A 13,884-nucleotide genomic window follows, 5' to 3' on the forward strand; every position below is an offset into this window, starting at 1 on the left:
TGATCTCATTAGACCAGAGAATCTTATTTCTCGCCATCTTGGAGTCCTTCAGGTGGTTTTTTTAGCAAACTCCATGCAGGCTTTCATGTGTCTTGCACTGAGGAGAGGCTTCCGTCGGGCCACTCTGCCATAAAGTCCCGACTGGTGGAGGGCTGCAGTGATGGTTGACTTTCTACAACTTTCTCACATCTCCCGACTGCATCTCTGGAGCTCAGCCACAGTGATATTTGGGTTCTTCTTTACCTCTCTCACCAAGGCTCTTCTCCCCCGATAGCTCAGTTTGGCCGGACGGCCAGCTCTAGGAAGGGTTCTGGTCGTCCCAAATGTCTTCCATTTAAAGATTATGGAGGCCACTGTGCTCTTAGGAAACTTAAGTGCAGCAGAAATTTTTTTGTAACCTTGGCCAGATCTGTCTTGCCACAATTCTGTCTCTGAGCACTTCAGGCACTTCCTTTTACCTCATGATTCTCATTTGCTGTAAATATGGGGTGCTGTGTGTACATTAATGAGGAAAAAAATGAACTTAAATGATTTTAGCAAATGGCTGCAATATGACAAAGAGTGAAAAATTTAAGGGGGTCTGAATACTTTCCGTCACCACTGTATATTTTGGAGGCTCAAACCCTTCCACCAACAAAAGGACATCTTACATTCATGCCAGCTCTTCAACGATCTCTTGGGGCTCATTTACACTTACTTCCGCTTCAACAAGGCTTCGGACATGCTTTGTTAAAGCTCTCTGAACACTATTCAAAGCTCCTGTCACTAAATAAAATGGTTAGCTTACAGTCCTGTTTACACCTTGCTTTTGCTTTGCTTAGGCTTTACTTCAAAAATTATACCCCATGTAGATTCATTGATGCTTCAAAGCATCCATAGAAGGCTATGGCAAAGCTCGCTCGAAGCCCTACCGAAGCACCAAGCAAAAGCAGGTGTAAACAGGACTATAAGCTAACCATTTTATTTAGTGACAGGAGCTTTGACTGGCGTTCAGAGAGCTTTAACAAAGCATGTCCGAAGCCATGTTTCGAAGCAAGTATAAACTAGCCCTTACTGATATAACATGCCTTATGCTTGTCTAAACTGAGATGGGTCCCTACTACTAAACCTAACACCGTAAATATTCAGAGTTCTTCATGAAAGATATTGACATGTACAATTACAAAATGAGTTGTAAAATGTCCCTGGATCATATTTAATATGACTTGCCTTCTTAATTTTGTGAATGTACTACTGTATAACACCACAGTTAAAGATTTCTCTCCTCTTGTATGAGCAATAATCTAAACAGTATATAAATAAGGGGAAAAAAAGGGGGATACCTTCATAACTGGTCGGGCTTTCTTCTCAAATAATCCAGATGGAAAAAGGTAAGCTATGGCTTTCTGAAAAAAAGAAAATAAGTATTTATACAATAATATTGACCTTCATCAGGTTAACTTGTTTCACTTGAAAAATAAAAAAACACTTTGGGCATGGTGTAAAAACTGAAGCTACTGTCCGCAGTAAGGCCCCTTTCACACTGGGGCGGTGGGGGCGTCGGCGGTACAACAGCGCTATTTTTAGCGCTGCTGTACCGTCGTTCTTGCAGGGGTACTCGGCCGCTAGTGGTGCGGTTTTAACCCCCACTGGCGGCCGAAAAAGGTTAAAATCCCTCGTACAGCGCGGCTATAGCCGCGGTATTGCTGCGGTATAGCCGCGCTGTCCCATTGATTTCAATGGGCAGGAGCGGTTTAGGAGCGGTGAATACACCGCTCCTTCACCGCTCCAAAGAAGCGGTTTGCAGGACTTTTTTCACCGTCCTGCCAGCGCACCGCTTCAGTGTGAAAGCCCTCGGGCTTTCACACTGAACAAACAGCGGAGGCTGTTTAGGGGAGGTTTGCAGGCGGTATTTTTAGCGCAATACCGCCTGCAAACCGCCTCAGTGTGAAAGGGGTCTAAACAGCAGCATTCTGTGCTCTGCATTCCTAAGTATGAAAATATTGGCTCCATTTAAAACAGATTGTCATTTGAATTGGTCAAGGCTCACTCTCCATTATTTCCAGATATCCATTAACTGGCTGAGAGGCCTAATACCACCCCTTTGCCTTCTGAACAGCAGTAAACATCTGACAGGGGATCAGTTCCTGCTCAACTTTACTTGAAGGAGAAAAAAAACTCTAGGTGTGGGTGGGGCCTGAAAGTGAAATTGGTGCATTTACAAAAGAACAATGAGGCTCCATTCACATCCATGTGTTTCCGAACGCATGGCAAACTGCAAAAAACAGGAGATTGTACAATCAGATTCTATAGGAAGTGGGTGGATGGTGGTAATGTACTGAGGCAGGTGTGGTCCTCATCTTCTTCTGTGATGCAACAAGGAAGTGAAGGCTTCTGGGAAATGACCGAACAGGAAGTAAAAGCTGAGAAGTGATGGAATCCGAAAATCCCTTTAAAAATACATATAAACGGACAAGATTTTAAATATCCTGTGGATAAGGTAAGAGAGGGAAAAGCACATTGGGATGGCTGGGCCAGAAATGTCACTGGAAAATGCTTCTATTTATTATGAAAACTGAAATTCTGCCTGAAAAGATGAACGTATCCTTTAATTATCACATAGTAATAGTTGTTTGGCTCCTTTTTAAATCCTAATAACAGAAATCACCTAAACAGCCCTGACCAAAAGATTACTTACCCTGGAATGTTTGGCCTTGGTACAGACACACACAGTTTCGTGCACAGGTTAAAATGGCAAGTAAGTAATTTCAGTCATCTGTGGCTTTTTATATTGCAATTAATGTTTGTGTATAAATAGTGAGTGTATTGAGTAATGAGTTTATTAGCTCTCACATGGATGCACTGAGCAGGCTAGATACTGAGCCATAGGGAGCAGAAAAGAACTGTCAAAAGACCTGCAAAACAAGGTAGTAGGGCTTTATAAAGATGAAAAAAGGATATAAAAAAGATATCCAAAGCCTTGAATATGCCAGTCAGTATTGTTCAATCACCTATTTAAAGTGGAAAAATTGGGGATCACTTGATACCAAGCCAAGGTCAGGTAGACCAAGAAAGACTGCAGCCACAACTGCCAGAAGAATTGTTCAGGATACAAAGAAAAACCTACAGGTAGCCACAATACAGCAATACATAAACAAAAATTAGCTGCCTGGTCAAGTTGCCAGAAAGATGCCTTTACTGCGGCAATGCCACAAAAAAGCCTGATTACAATATGCCCAACACCTTGACATGCTTCACCGGGCTTTTTTGTGGCATTAGGGCAGTTACAGTTGACAGTTGGCAGTTAGTCAGGTTGAAAAAAAGACACAAAAAGTCCATCTAGTTCAACCAAAAAAAAAAAAAAAAAAAAATAGTACAATTTCATATACACAATCATTCACCCACACAGTTGATCCAGAGGAAGGTGAAAAACCCCAGCAGAGCATGCTCCAATTTGCTACAGCAGGGGAAAAAATTCCTTCCTGATCCCATGGAGAGGCAAACAAATTTTCCCTGGATCATCTTTACCTATAAAATGTTAGTACCCAGTTATATTACATGTACATTTAGGAAAGAATCCAGGCCTTTGTTAAAGCAATCTACTAAGCTGTCCAGAACCACCTCAGGAGGGAGTCTATTCCACATTTTCACAGCTCTTACTATGAAGAAACGTTTCCACATTTGGAGATTAAATCTTTTTTCCTCTAGACATAAAGAGTGCCCCCTTGTCCTCAGTGATGTCCCATATGATTGACAAGAGGGAGGGGGCAGAGCTGAGCCCTTCCGGTGCCGAGGGGAAGTGATGTCACCAGCCCAGGCACTGAAGGAGGCAGACTACAAGGGACCCCCTAGCAACAGGCATTTAGAGGTGAGTAAATTTCCAAATTTTTTTTTTTTTTTTTTTTTTTAAGGCACATTTATGCATATATTTTTTTTTTTTGGTTGGAACACCACTTTAACCCCCGGAAGATTTGGCTGCTCAATGACCAGGCCATTTTTTGCAATACGGCACTGCGTCACTTTAACGGACAACTGCACGGTCATGCGATGCCCAAACAAAATTTTTTCCCACAAACAGAGCTTTCTTTTGGTGGTTTGATCATCTCTGCGGTTTTTGTTTTTATTGCGCTATAAACAAAAAAAGATTGACAATTTTGAAAAAAAATATATTTTTGCTATGATAAATATCCCCAATTTTTTTTTAAAAAAAGCTAAATTTTTCCTCAGTTTAGGCTGATATGTATTCATCTACATATTTTTGCAATAAGCGTATATTGATTGGTTTGTGCAAAAGTTATAGCATTTACAAAATAGGGGAAGGATTTATGGCATTTTTAATATTATATTTTTTTTTTTTTTACTAGTAAGTGATCTGCGATTTTATCGGGACTGCAACATTATGGCGGACAGATCGGACACTTGACACATTTTTGGGACCATTGGCATTTATAATGCAATGATTACTGTGTAAATGTCACTGGCAGTGAAGGGGTTAACAGTAGGGGGCGATCAAGGGGTTAACTGTGTTACCTAGAATCACTCGCTAACTGTGGGGAGGATGGGACTGCCGGGGTGAGGAGACAGATCGTTGTTCATACTTAGTACAACAGATCGCTCTCCTCACTCCTGATAGCATGGAGATCTGTCCGTTTACACGGACAGATCTCTGTTCTGTCTCTGTGTGGAGCGATCGCAGGTGCCCAGCGGTCATCGCAGCCACCGGCACATGCATCGGCTCCGTAGTCGCACCGCGGGCACCCCCTAGTGGTCAAAATAGTATAGCTACGACAGTTTGCCCAGGAGGAGGCAAACTGCTGTATATAGTATAACTGCGGCGGCTGGACGGGAAGGGGTTATAGTGAATAACTCAACACCAAGTTCACTATATGGACCACTTATGTATTTGTACATGTTGATCATATCCCCCCTTAATCTCCTCTTCTCAAGAGAATAAATTCAGTTTCTCTAATCTTTCCTCATAGCTGAGCTCCTCCATGCCTCTTATCAGTTTGGTTGCCCTTCTCTGCACTTTCTCCAGTTCAGGCTTCTTTCTGGCAACTCGAACATTCTGGCAACTCGAACATGCCGTTCATTTTTGAGGATCGTTGTATTGTGCTCCTTAAAGAAATGGCTTCATATGGTCACCATCCCTTAATAAAAGCCATATTCTCAATATCAATATTTCACGATTTCTGCCAGGGTGTGCAAACTTGAGCACAACTGTAACATCCACTGCTTTGTAGGTCCATATTAGGTTGAATATATGTTTATTCACGTATTTTCAAGATTTGAAAAATCAAAACAAAGGGGTGCATAAAATAGAAAAGGGGGAAGGGGAAAGGGATAACAAATGTCAAAGTAATTCAGGATGGCAGCACAAGCGCCATAATTGACAACATACAGTAAAAAGTCAATAAAATGACTGGTGAGTAAAATCAAATAAAAAAGGAAAAGAAAGAGCGCAGAGAAGGAAGAAAAAGTAGGAGAGAAGAGATAGAAGAGTAGATACAGCATCCATTATTACCAAATCATATAGTATGTAACGACTGTAGCATCACGGTAAAGGGCAGTCCAAACGGAAGCACCCCTGGAGAATATGAGTCCATAATAAATAGAGAGGTCAGTAGGTCCATTAAATATTTTAAATTTACGTTAAGCTAAAACATATTTTAAAATGACTCCCAAGCACATAAAACTAAAACCTGTGAAGAATAGAATAATGATCTGTTAAGAATCATATTAAGTTCAACCTTTGAATTATGTCTGGTTTATTTGTGCCTTAGATTGTAACCATGATAGCTCCCTATAGCTCGAAGAACTTTTCATAATTGGCTGAGGTCCTGATTCTTTGATATATAATATCCTGATTTATGATAATGACTCTTAGAATAAAGAATATGGCATTGATGGATATGTGGCAAACATAATTCAATCATACCCAAAAGGAAATTATGGATTAATTACACAGCAGTAAAAAGTTGACAATTACAAATTTGTGATTATCAACTTACCAAGTCTGGGTGAAGAGATACATCAATGTCTGCAGCGCATTTGTTTTCCCATGCCCTCATCATTAGAGGAACGTGCAATAAATAACTTATGTTGTATCATGTCAAAGAGGCAGGGAGAAAAAAAGAGCTAGCAACAATATCTACACTACACTGCATCAGTGACGTGCACAGATACTGAATAGGAAGCACATCTACATGGGATTTTTTTTTGGACTTATTTACAATTTTCATTTGAAAATATATTGCTAATATTTATAATGTGTCTGCTACTCCTCTCCGCCAATCCCTCCACTGGCATCCCAATGGCCACCAAATTAAATTCAAAATACTAACATACAAAGCCATTCACAACTCTGCCCCAAGCTACATCACCAATCTTGTCTCAAAATATCACCCAAACCATCCTCTCCTCTCAAGACCCCCTGTCTCCTCCTGCTACGCTTGTCTGCAGCAGTTCTCCAGAGCCTCTGCCATCCTCTGGAACTCTCTACCTCAAGCTGCCTGGCTGTCTTACTCTGACTGCCTTCAGGTGATCCCTGAAAATTCATCTCTTCAGGGAAGCCTATCACGCCTCCAACAAATATTTTTATCATTTCCATCAGTGAAGTTGCATTGGTAACTGCAATATGGAAAGGTCGATAGACACAAGCAATTTAATATGTAACAACAAATAAAGTTGCTTATGTGGTGTGCGATTTGTGAGAGACTCTGATGTTCAGATATCACACATTTTGATTTACACAAAGATACCAGTAATTAATTTATATATATATATATATATATATATATATATATATATATATATACAAACACACACACACACACACACAGTATCTCACAAAAGTAAGTACATCCCTCACAATTTTGTAAGTATTTATTCTATCTTTTCATGTGACAACACTGAAGAAATGACACTTTCTAAAATGTATAGTGAGTGTACATCTTGTATAACAGTGTAAATTTGCTGTCCCCTCAAAATAACTCAACACACAGCCATTAACGTCTAAACCGCTGGCAACAAAAGTGAGTACACTCCTAGGTAAAAATGTCCCTCCCCAGTGTCATGTGACTCATTACTGTTACAAGGTCTCAGGTGTGAATAGGGATGTGTTAAATTTGGTGGTATTGCTCTCACTCTCTCATACTGGTCAGTGGAAGTTCAACATGGCACCTCATAGGAAAGAACTCTGAGGATCTGAAAAAAAACATTTTTGCTCTACATAACGATGGCCTAGGCCAGTGAGGGGGAACCTTGGCACCCCAGATGTTTTGGCACTACATTTCCCATGATGCTTATGCATTCTGCAGTGTAGTTGAGCATCATGGAAAATTTAGTTCCAAAACATCTGGGGTGCCAAGGTTCGCCATCACTGGTCTAGGCTATAAGAAGATTGCCAAGACCCTGAAACTGAGCTGCAGCACAGTGGTCAAGACCATACAGCGGTTTAACAGGACAAGTGCCACTCAGAACAGGCATCGCCGTGGTCGATTTAAACAATCAAATGCTGCAGCCCTATCTTTCAACACGACAGTCCCTCTTCTGGTATAAAAAAAGTTGCAATATACTTTTTCCATTTGGCCATTTATATTGCATGTCACCTATCAAAAATCAACGGAAATATCCAACCCCTTCATCAAATTTATCGAAGATATTGTCACTGCCCTGATCTATAAGCAAGGATCCCCCCCAGAAAGCATTCGCTCTGATTGTGTCAGCAGACTGTATGAGCGCCGTTTTCCCTGACAATATTCCACTATCAGCAACCGAAGATGGCAAAAAAAAAAAATGTTGAGTGTGCAGCAAAAGAGGAGTTAGGAAAGACACCAATTTCCATTGTCCCCAATGTCCCTCCCAACCTGGCCTACGCATCGGGGAATGCTTCAGGCGCTATTACACTCTTGTAAACTATTATCCCAAATTTCTAATAGACTGCCATTTCCCCGTTTTCAATTCCTGTGCTGATTATTTCCCTGGTGCCTCAACTCAACTGACCCTGGCCTGTTTATAGACTATGCCTCTGCCTGCCATCTGCATTGTTTATCCGCCATGTTTCTGCCTTTCATGTGAACTGACCCTAGACTATCAACTATGCCTCTGCCTACCGTCTATTTCTGCCTTTTACCTGCACTGACCTCGGCCTGTTGACCATGTTTTTGCCTGCCCCTTGGACTGATCTTCACCCTGCTACACAGGGGTCTCATATATGTGAGGGGCTTAAGAATACTGTTCCGAGTTGAGAAAAACAGTTTTTGGTTTTCTCTTTGTTTTGCAATTCCCAGAACAGGTTCTGGTTTTCCGGAGGCTTCAAAGCAACTTGGGTGGGAGAAGCCTCTACCTGTCCCCATTCTTTCCTGACCAAGGCCCTAAACTTGATGGTCCTGCCTGCTGCCAGGACCAATACTTTGGCTGTGCTGACAATAACTCTGCCTGCACCGACCCAGGACTTTTCATGGATCATGTGCCTGTTGCCTGGACCAATACTTTGGCTGCACTGACCATATCTCTGCCTGCTGCCTGTACTATGGACAATATTCCTGCCTGCTGCATGGACGATTCTTTCGCTGCTGCCGACCACATTCCTGCCTGCTACCTGGACCGATGCTCTCCTCTGTGGACCACTGCACTACTAAAACCGCAGGTAATCTTTTGTTTCCTCTTTGCATAGAAAAATGTATTTTGGTTTGTAATTGGTATGTACAGTACATGCTATGTGACAGTTAGAAATATGAAGGGCCTTCAACAATGTGATAGGTTGGCAGGAATATGTGTGTAATTTATGCTCCAAGAACACCTGGAGGTGCTACGTGGATGTTGGGCCTCTGTATGTGGCCAGGCTATGACACAGTCTCACACATGTGGTATTGCCATACTCAGGAGGAGTAACAATGTATTTTAGGGTGTCATTTTTGCTATGTACATGCTATGTGTTGGAAATAGCTTATAAATGGACAACTTTATGTAAAAAAAAAAATGCGTTTTCATTTTTTCCCCACATTTTCTAATAACTTCAGGAAAAAAAAAAAGGACCCTTCAAAAGACTCATTATGCCTCATAGATTATACGTTGTGTTTGCTTTCCAAAATGGGGTCATAAATTTTTTTTTGCGATTATTTACTTTGTATTTGAGGCAGTTATGTGATTGTAAAGATGGCTGTGGTGTGGGAGGTTAGTGGGCAGACTCAGTTTTTGTCAATTTCCTTTGCACACACCAGGTCAGTTTATCTGGCCGTGTCCCCTAAGTATTTTGTAATGACCCCTTCCTGTGCACTATATGTCTGGTCTGGGCAGCGTGATTGCTGGCTAACGAGTTGTGTACGTGTGTAGGGAGGAAAAGGGGGTATATAAGCCTGTGCAGTGACATTATGGCTCCACCCCTTATTGAAGAAGTCAACGCCTTGACGATATGCGTCTAGGGGGGCGGAGCTTACCCACTGACATCACAACCGCAGCCATCTCAAGAATTGGATGTTTGCTATGCCTTGCAGTTTGCACAAGCTGATTGTACTTTTCTTGTAAGTGTGCCAATTTACCTTTAATACCATTAAATCTTTTGGAAACGGAGAGCACTAGAGGTTACCTTTCTTTTACATATAACTACTCTATTGGGCAAGACAATCGGGGTTCTTGGAACCCTATTAAGGAGCCATTTATCCAAAGGAGGTCTGTGATTTACAGCACGCGAGGTGTCATCTCCCCAGAGGGGACAACTGCTGATTTTTCTCTGATATGAGGTGACCAGCCTGTGAAACTGGTGGTGGAGAGCACTCATCCTTGTTTGCACTGTTTGGCGAATTCATTTATGTCAGGATCCTCTTCAATCAAATATTTATGAACTTTCGTTTTAGATGTTTACACTTATGGATTTGAGTATTATTGCATTCATTCAATAGCGCAACATTTTAATATACTGTATTTACACAGTATATTTTACACGGATTATGCATGGTTTTAAAGTAGCGCAGTTTTTTGGCACATTATATTGTTTACGGGTTGTAGTGAAATCACTTAAAGTGACAGTGGCTATTTTCATTATTATATTTTCACATTTATTTTCACAGTATATTGCGCCGATTGATTTATTCAACTATATCCAGAGGTTGTCTTTAGGAAATAGACGTATGAGTGCTGCCAGCATTGCTGCAGATGTTGAAGGGTTGGGGGTCAAGCCTGTCAGTGCTCAGACCATATACCACACACTGCATCAAATTGGTCTGCATGACTGTCATCCCAGAAGGAAGCCTCTTCTAAAGATGATGCACAAGAAAACCCGCAAACAGTTTGCTGAAGACAAGCAGACTAAGGACATGGATTACTGGAACCATGTCCTGTGGTCTGATGAGACCAAGATAAAATTATTTGGTTCAGATGGTGTCAAGCATGTTTGGTGGCAACCAGGTGAGGGGGACAAAGACAAGTGTGTCTTGCCTACAGTCAAGCATGGTGGTGGGAGTGTCATGGTCTGGCGGTGCACGAGTGCTTCCGGCACTGGGGAGCTACAGTTCGCTGAGGGAACCATGACTGCCAACATGTACTGTGACATACTGAAGCAGAGCATGATGCCCTCCCTTCTAAGACTGGGCCGCAGGGCAGTATTCCAACATAACGACTCCAAACACACTTCCAAGACGACCACTGCCTTGCTAAAGAAGCTGAGGGTAAAGGTGATGGACTGGCCAAGCATGTCTCCAGACCTAAACCCTAGTGAGCATCTGTGGGGCATCCTCAAACGGAAGGTGGAGGAGCACAACGTCTCTAGCATCCACCAGCTCTGTGATGTCATCATCGAGGAGTGGAAAAAGGACTCCAGTGGCAACCTGTGAAGCTCTGGTGAACTCCATGCCCAAGAGGGTTAAGGCAGTGCTGGAAAATAATGGTGGCCACACAAATTATTGACACTTTGGGCCCAATTTGGACATTTTCACTTAGGGGTGTACTCACTTTTGTTGCCAGCATTTTAGACATTGTGTGTGGAGTTATTTTTGGGGGAAAGCAAATTTACACTGTTAGACAAGCTGTACACTCACTACTTTACATTGTAGGAAAGTGTCATTTCTTCAGTGTTGTCAAGATATGATAAAATATTTACAAAAATGTGAGGGTGTACTCACTTTTGTGAGATGCTGTATATATAATTATATATACAGACACATACAATTATCGGGTGAGTCACTCCTCTTGTTACTGTGTAGATTCTACGAGAGGTGTCACGGTGGGCTCCCAATTATCCACCAAATTATCCACAAAATTCCAAATAAAAGAAGAAAGGGGACATTATATTGATATTAATTCAAGGGTTTGTACCAAGTTGATGCATGCAGCTGCACGCATCACCCCGACACCGTTCTTTAGAGCGGACGGTAAGCTTTCTTGTTACAACCACCGATGCAGCTAAGCAGCCGCTTGGCTGTTATTACAAGCAGTGGGAAGGGGATGTTCCCCCCACCTCCCTCCTGCCACCTTTTGACGCTCTGTCAAGATCTCCCATTCCACCAGGAGGCTTGAGCGGCCAGCCTGCACGTCAGCTGGCTGGAGGCCCGAACAAAGCTGGAATCGGCTTTGTTCGGGTCTCGGATGAAGTAACCCAGAAGCAATGTCATAACATCACTTCCGAATTTCTGGCATCCTAAAGGCGCCAGTTTCAAAAAATAGATAGTATTCAAAAAACACAGATCTTGGTGTTTTGAATACCAAGATCTGTGTTTTTTTAATACGAGACCCGAACAAAGCCGATTCCAGCTTTGTTCGGGTCTCCAGCCAGCTGACATGCAGGCTGGCCGCTCAGGCCTCCTGGTGGAATGGGAGATCTGGACGGAGTGTCAAAAGGTGGCGGGAGGGGGGGGACATCCCCATCTTATAGACCCCAGATCCCTCCATAAAGAGTACCTGTCACTGCCTATTATTGTCAAGGGATGTTTACATTCCTTGTGACAGTAATAAAAGTGAAAAAAAAAAAAAAAAAAAAAAGATTTAAATCTTCAGAATATTGGCACTGGATAATCGGCTATGGGCCTAAAAGGCGGACGAAAAATTGGTATCAGCCCTGAAAAAACTATATTGGTGGACCCCTAATATACACACACACAAAAATATACATATACACATAAATCATCTCTCTTCTGTGGGAATTAACACAGATTTACAGATTTCTTTTAAGTTTTGGATGTCCCCAGAACAGTTCAGTGTTCCTTGTTGGCCACCAGCAGGGGAGACTCTGAGGTTTTGGACTTAACTTCAAAAACACAGAAGGCACAGGGCTTAAGCGTAAGAAAAAAGGTAAAAACAGAATGAGAAACAAAAATTAAAATAAAATCCACAAAGCAACAAAAACACACTAGAAACACAATAAACTGTGTAAAACACATAACAAATGTACACCTCAGACTCCCAACAGCATAACTAAAACAGGTATATTTATAAAGCACTGAATGTGATGCATAAAGATAAAAAGCCTTCTCTGTGCAGCAGCCCCCCTCAGCACCCCCAATATTTACCTGAGCCCCACCGTGATCCAGACAGAAATGTGCATGAAAGCCTCGGCTCTTTGGAAACTCTCACTCCCCATTGGCACCTGTTGCTATCATTCACAGCCAGTGAGCCAATGAGAGTTAGAGGGGGGTGAGCCAATGAGGGATACAGGTCGAGCTGTAGCTGTGTGAATGGACACACAGAGCAGCGGCTCTGTCAGGAGCAGAAGCACTAGTGAGGGCACCGGGAAGAGGAGAAACGGGGCTGCTCTGTGCAAAACCACTGCACCGAGCAGGCAAGTATGACATGTTTGTAATTATTAAGAAATGGGAGCCTTTATTATCACTTTAAATTGCAGTGAATGTTTGGTAATGTCACATTCAATAAGTTATAAAAATACCAGTGTTTAATTAAGCAAAACCACCAAGTCTGACTTGTAGAGGATGGCTAGTGGAATGGGAAATTTTACCTTACTTACGGGTAAGGTGTTGGTTCATGAGATGGAAGAGTATGCTTCAACAAACAGCACAGGCTTTGGAACTAAACATCTAGAAAACAGGTGGATAGAAGAAAACTCACTAACCCACAGGTGGGGGATCAGGTAGTTGGGGTGTGTTCCTGAGAACAGAGGGGGTGCCTCTATGTGGCCATGATTTTCTGAAGGGAAAACTGATTTTTGCTGTGCGTGTGTATGCTTCCATCAATTCCGATTATTCAATCTTCTTACAGTGGTTAATATGCTTTAAAAAGAGTACAGATTAATGTGCACCACCATTGCGAGGCTTTGACAGTCCATGTTTGAATAAAGGAGATATCGGGGTGTGATCAGGAGAAATAGCCTCTCCAACCTCAACCCACATTGTGCCTATGTTCACAATGGGCCGATTAGGCATGTGATTTGACATGTCAAATCGCATGCCAAATCGGCGGCTATTGCCGGCAATGACACCTTCCGAATCAGTGTGGCGCCACACAGGTTCCCAAAAGAAGTCCCTGTAGTGAATTTGGGGGCGATTTGAATAGACATCTGTGCATAAACTCGCACAGATATCTGTCAAATCGCCCCTGAAGTCGGACTGCATTTCTAGTTTGAAATCATGCGAGTTCAGCTGAACTCACACAATTTCGAACCCGCATTTAGTGCGAACCTAGGCTGTGAGCGGTTATTGATCTTGAAGTCATGGTTTCTCCATAGATAACAAAAAGGATATTTATAAAGGGGACATGGAACCAAGGGTGGCTCGGTCAATGCTTCATAAAAAAAAAAAAAAAAATAGAACATTGTTTTTTTTTTATCCGGCCTAATGCCACTCAAGCTGGGGCTAGCAAGGAGGCAGAGCCATCAATCTGGAATCACAGACCAGAGAGAAGTTTGGAAAGGGCTGCCAGCCCCACAGACTACCAAGAGACTACTGAGAACATACATCT

General features: G+C 42.2%; 1 protein-coding gene across 1 annotated transcript in view; it reads right to left on the minus strand.

The window, feature by feature from the left end:
• MRPS9 (mitochondrial ribosomal protein S9) overlaps nucleotides 1-13,884 on the minus strand; it is a 129,346-nt gene that overhangs the window by 61,404 nt on the left and 54,058 nt on the right. Inside the window, exon 3 of the mRNA XM_073614751.1 lies at nucleotides 1,323-1,385. Coding sequence (XP_073470852.1) covers nucleotides 1,323-1,385 — 63 coding nt within the window. The remainder of the gene's footprint in view (nucleotides 1-1,322; nucleotides 1,386-13,884) is intronic.

This window comes from Aquarana catesbeiana, linkage group LG02, assembly GCF_042186555.1.
Source record: "Aquarana catesbeiana isolate 2022-GZ linkage group LG02, ASM4218655v1, whole genome shotgun sequence".
NCBI lineage: Eukaryota > Metazoa > Chordata > Amphibia > Anura > Ranidae > Aquarana > Aquarana catesbeiana.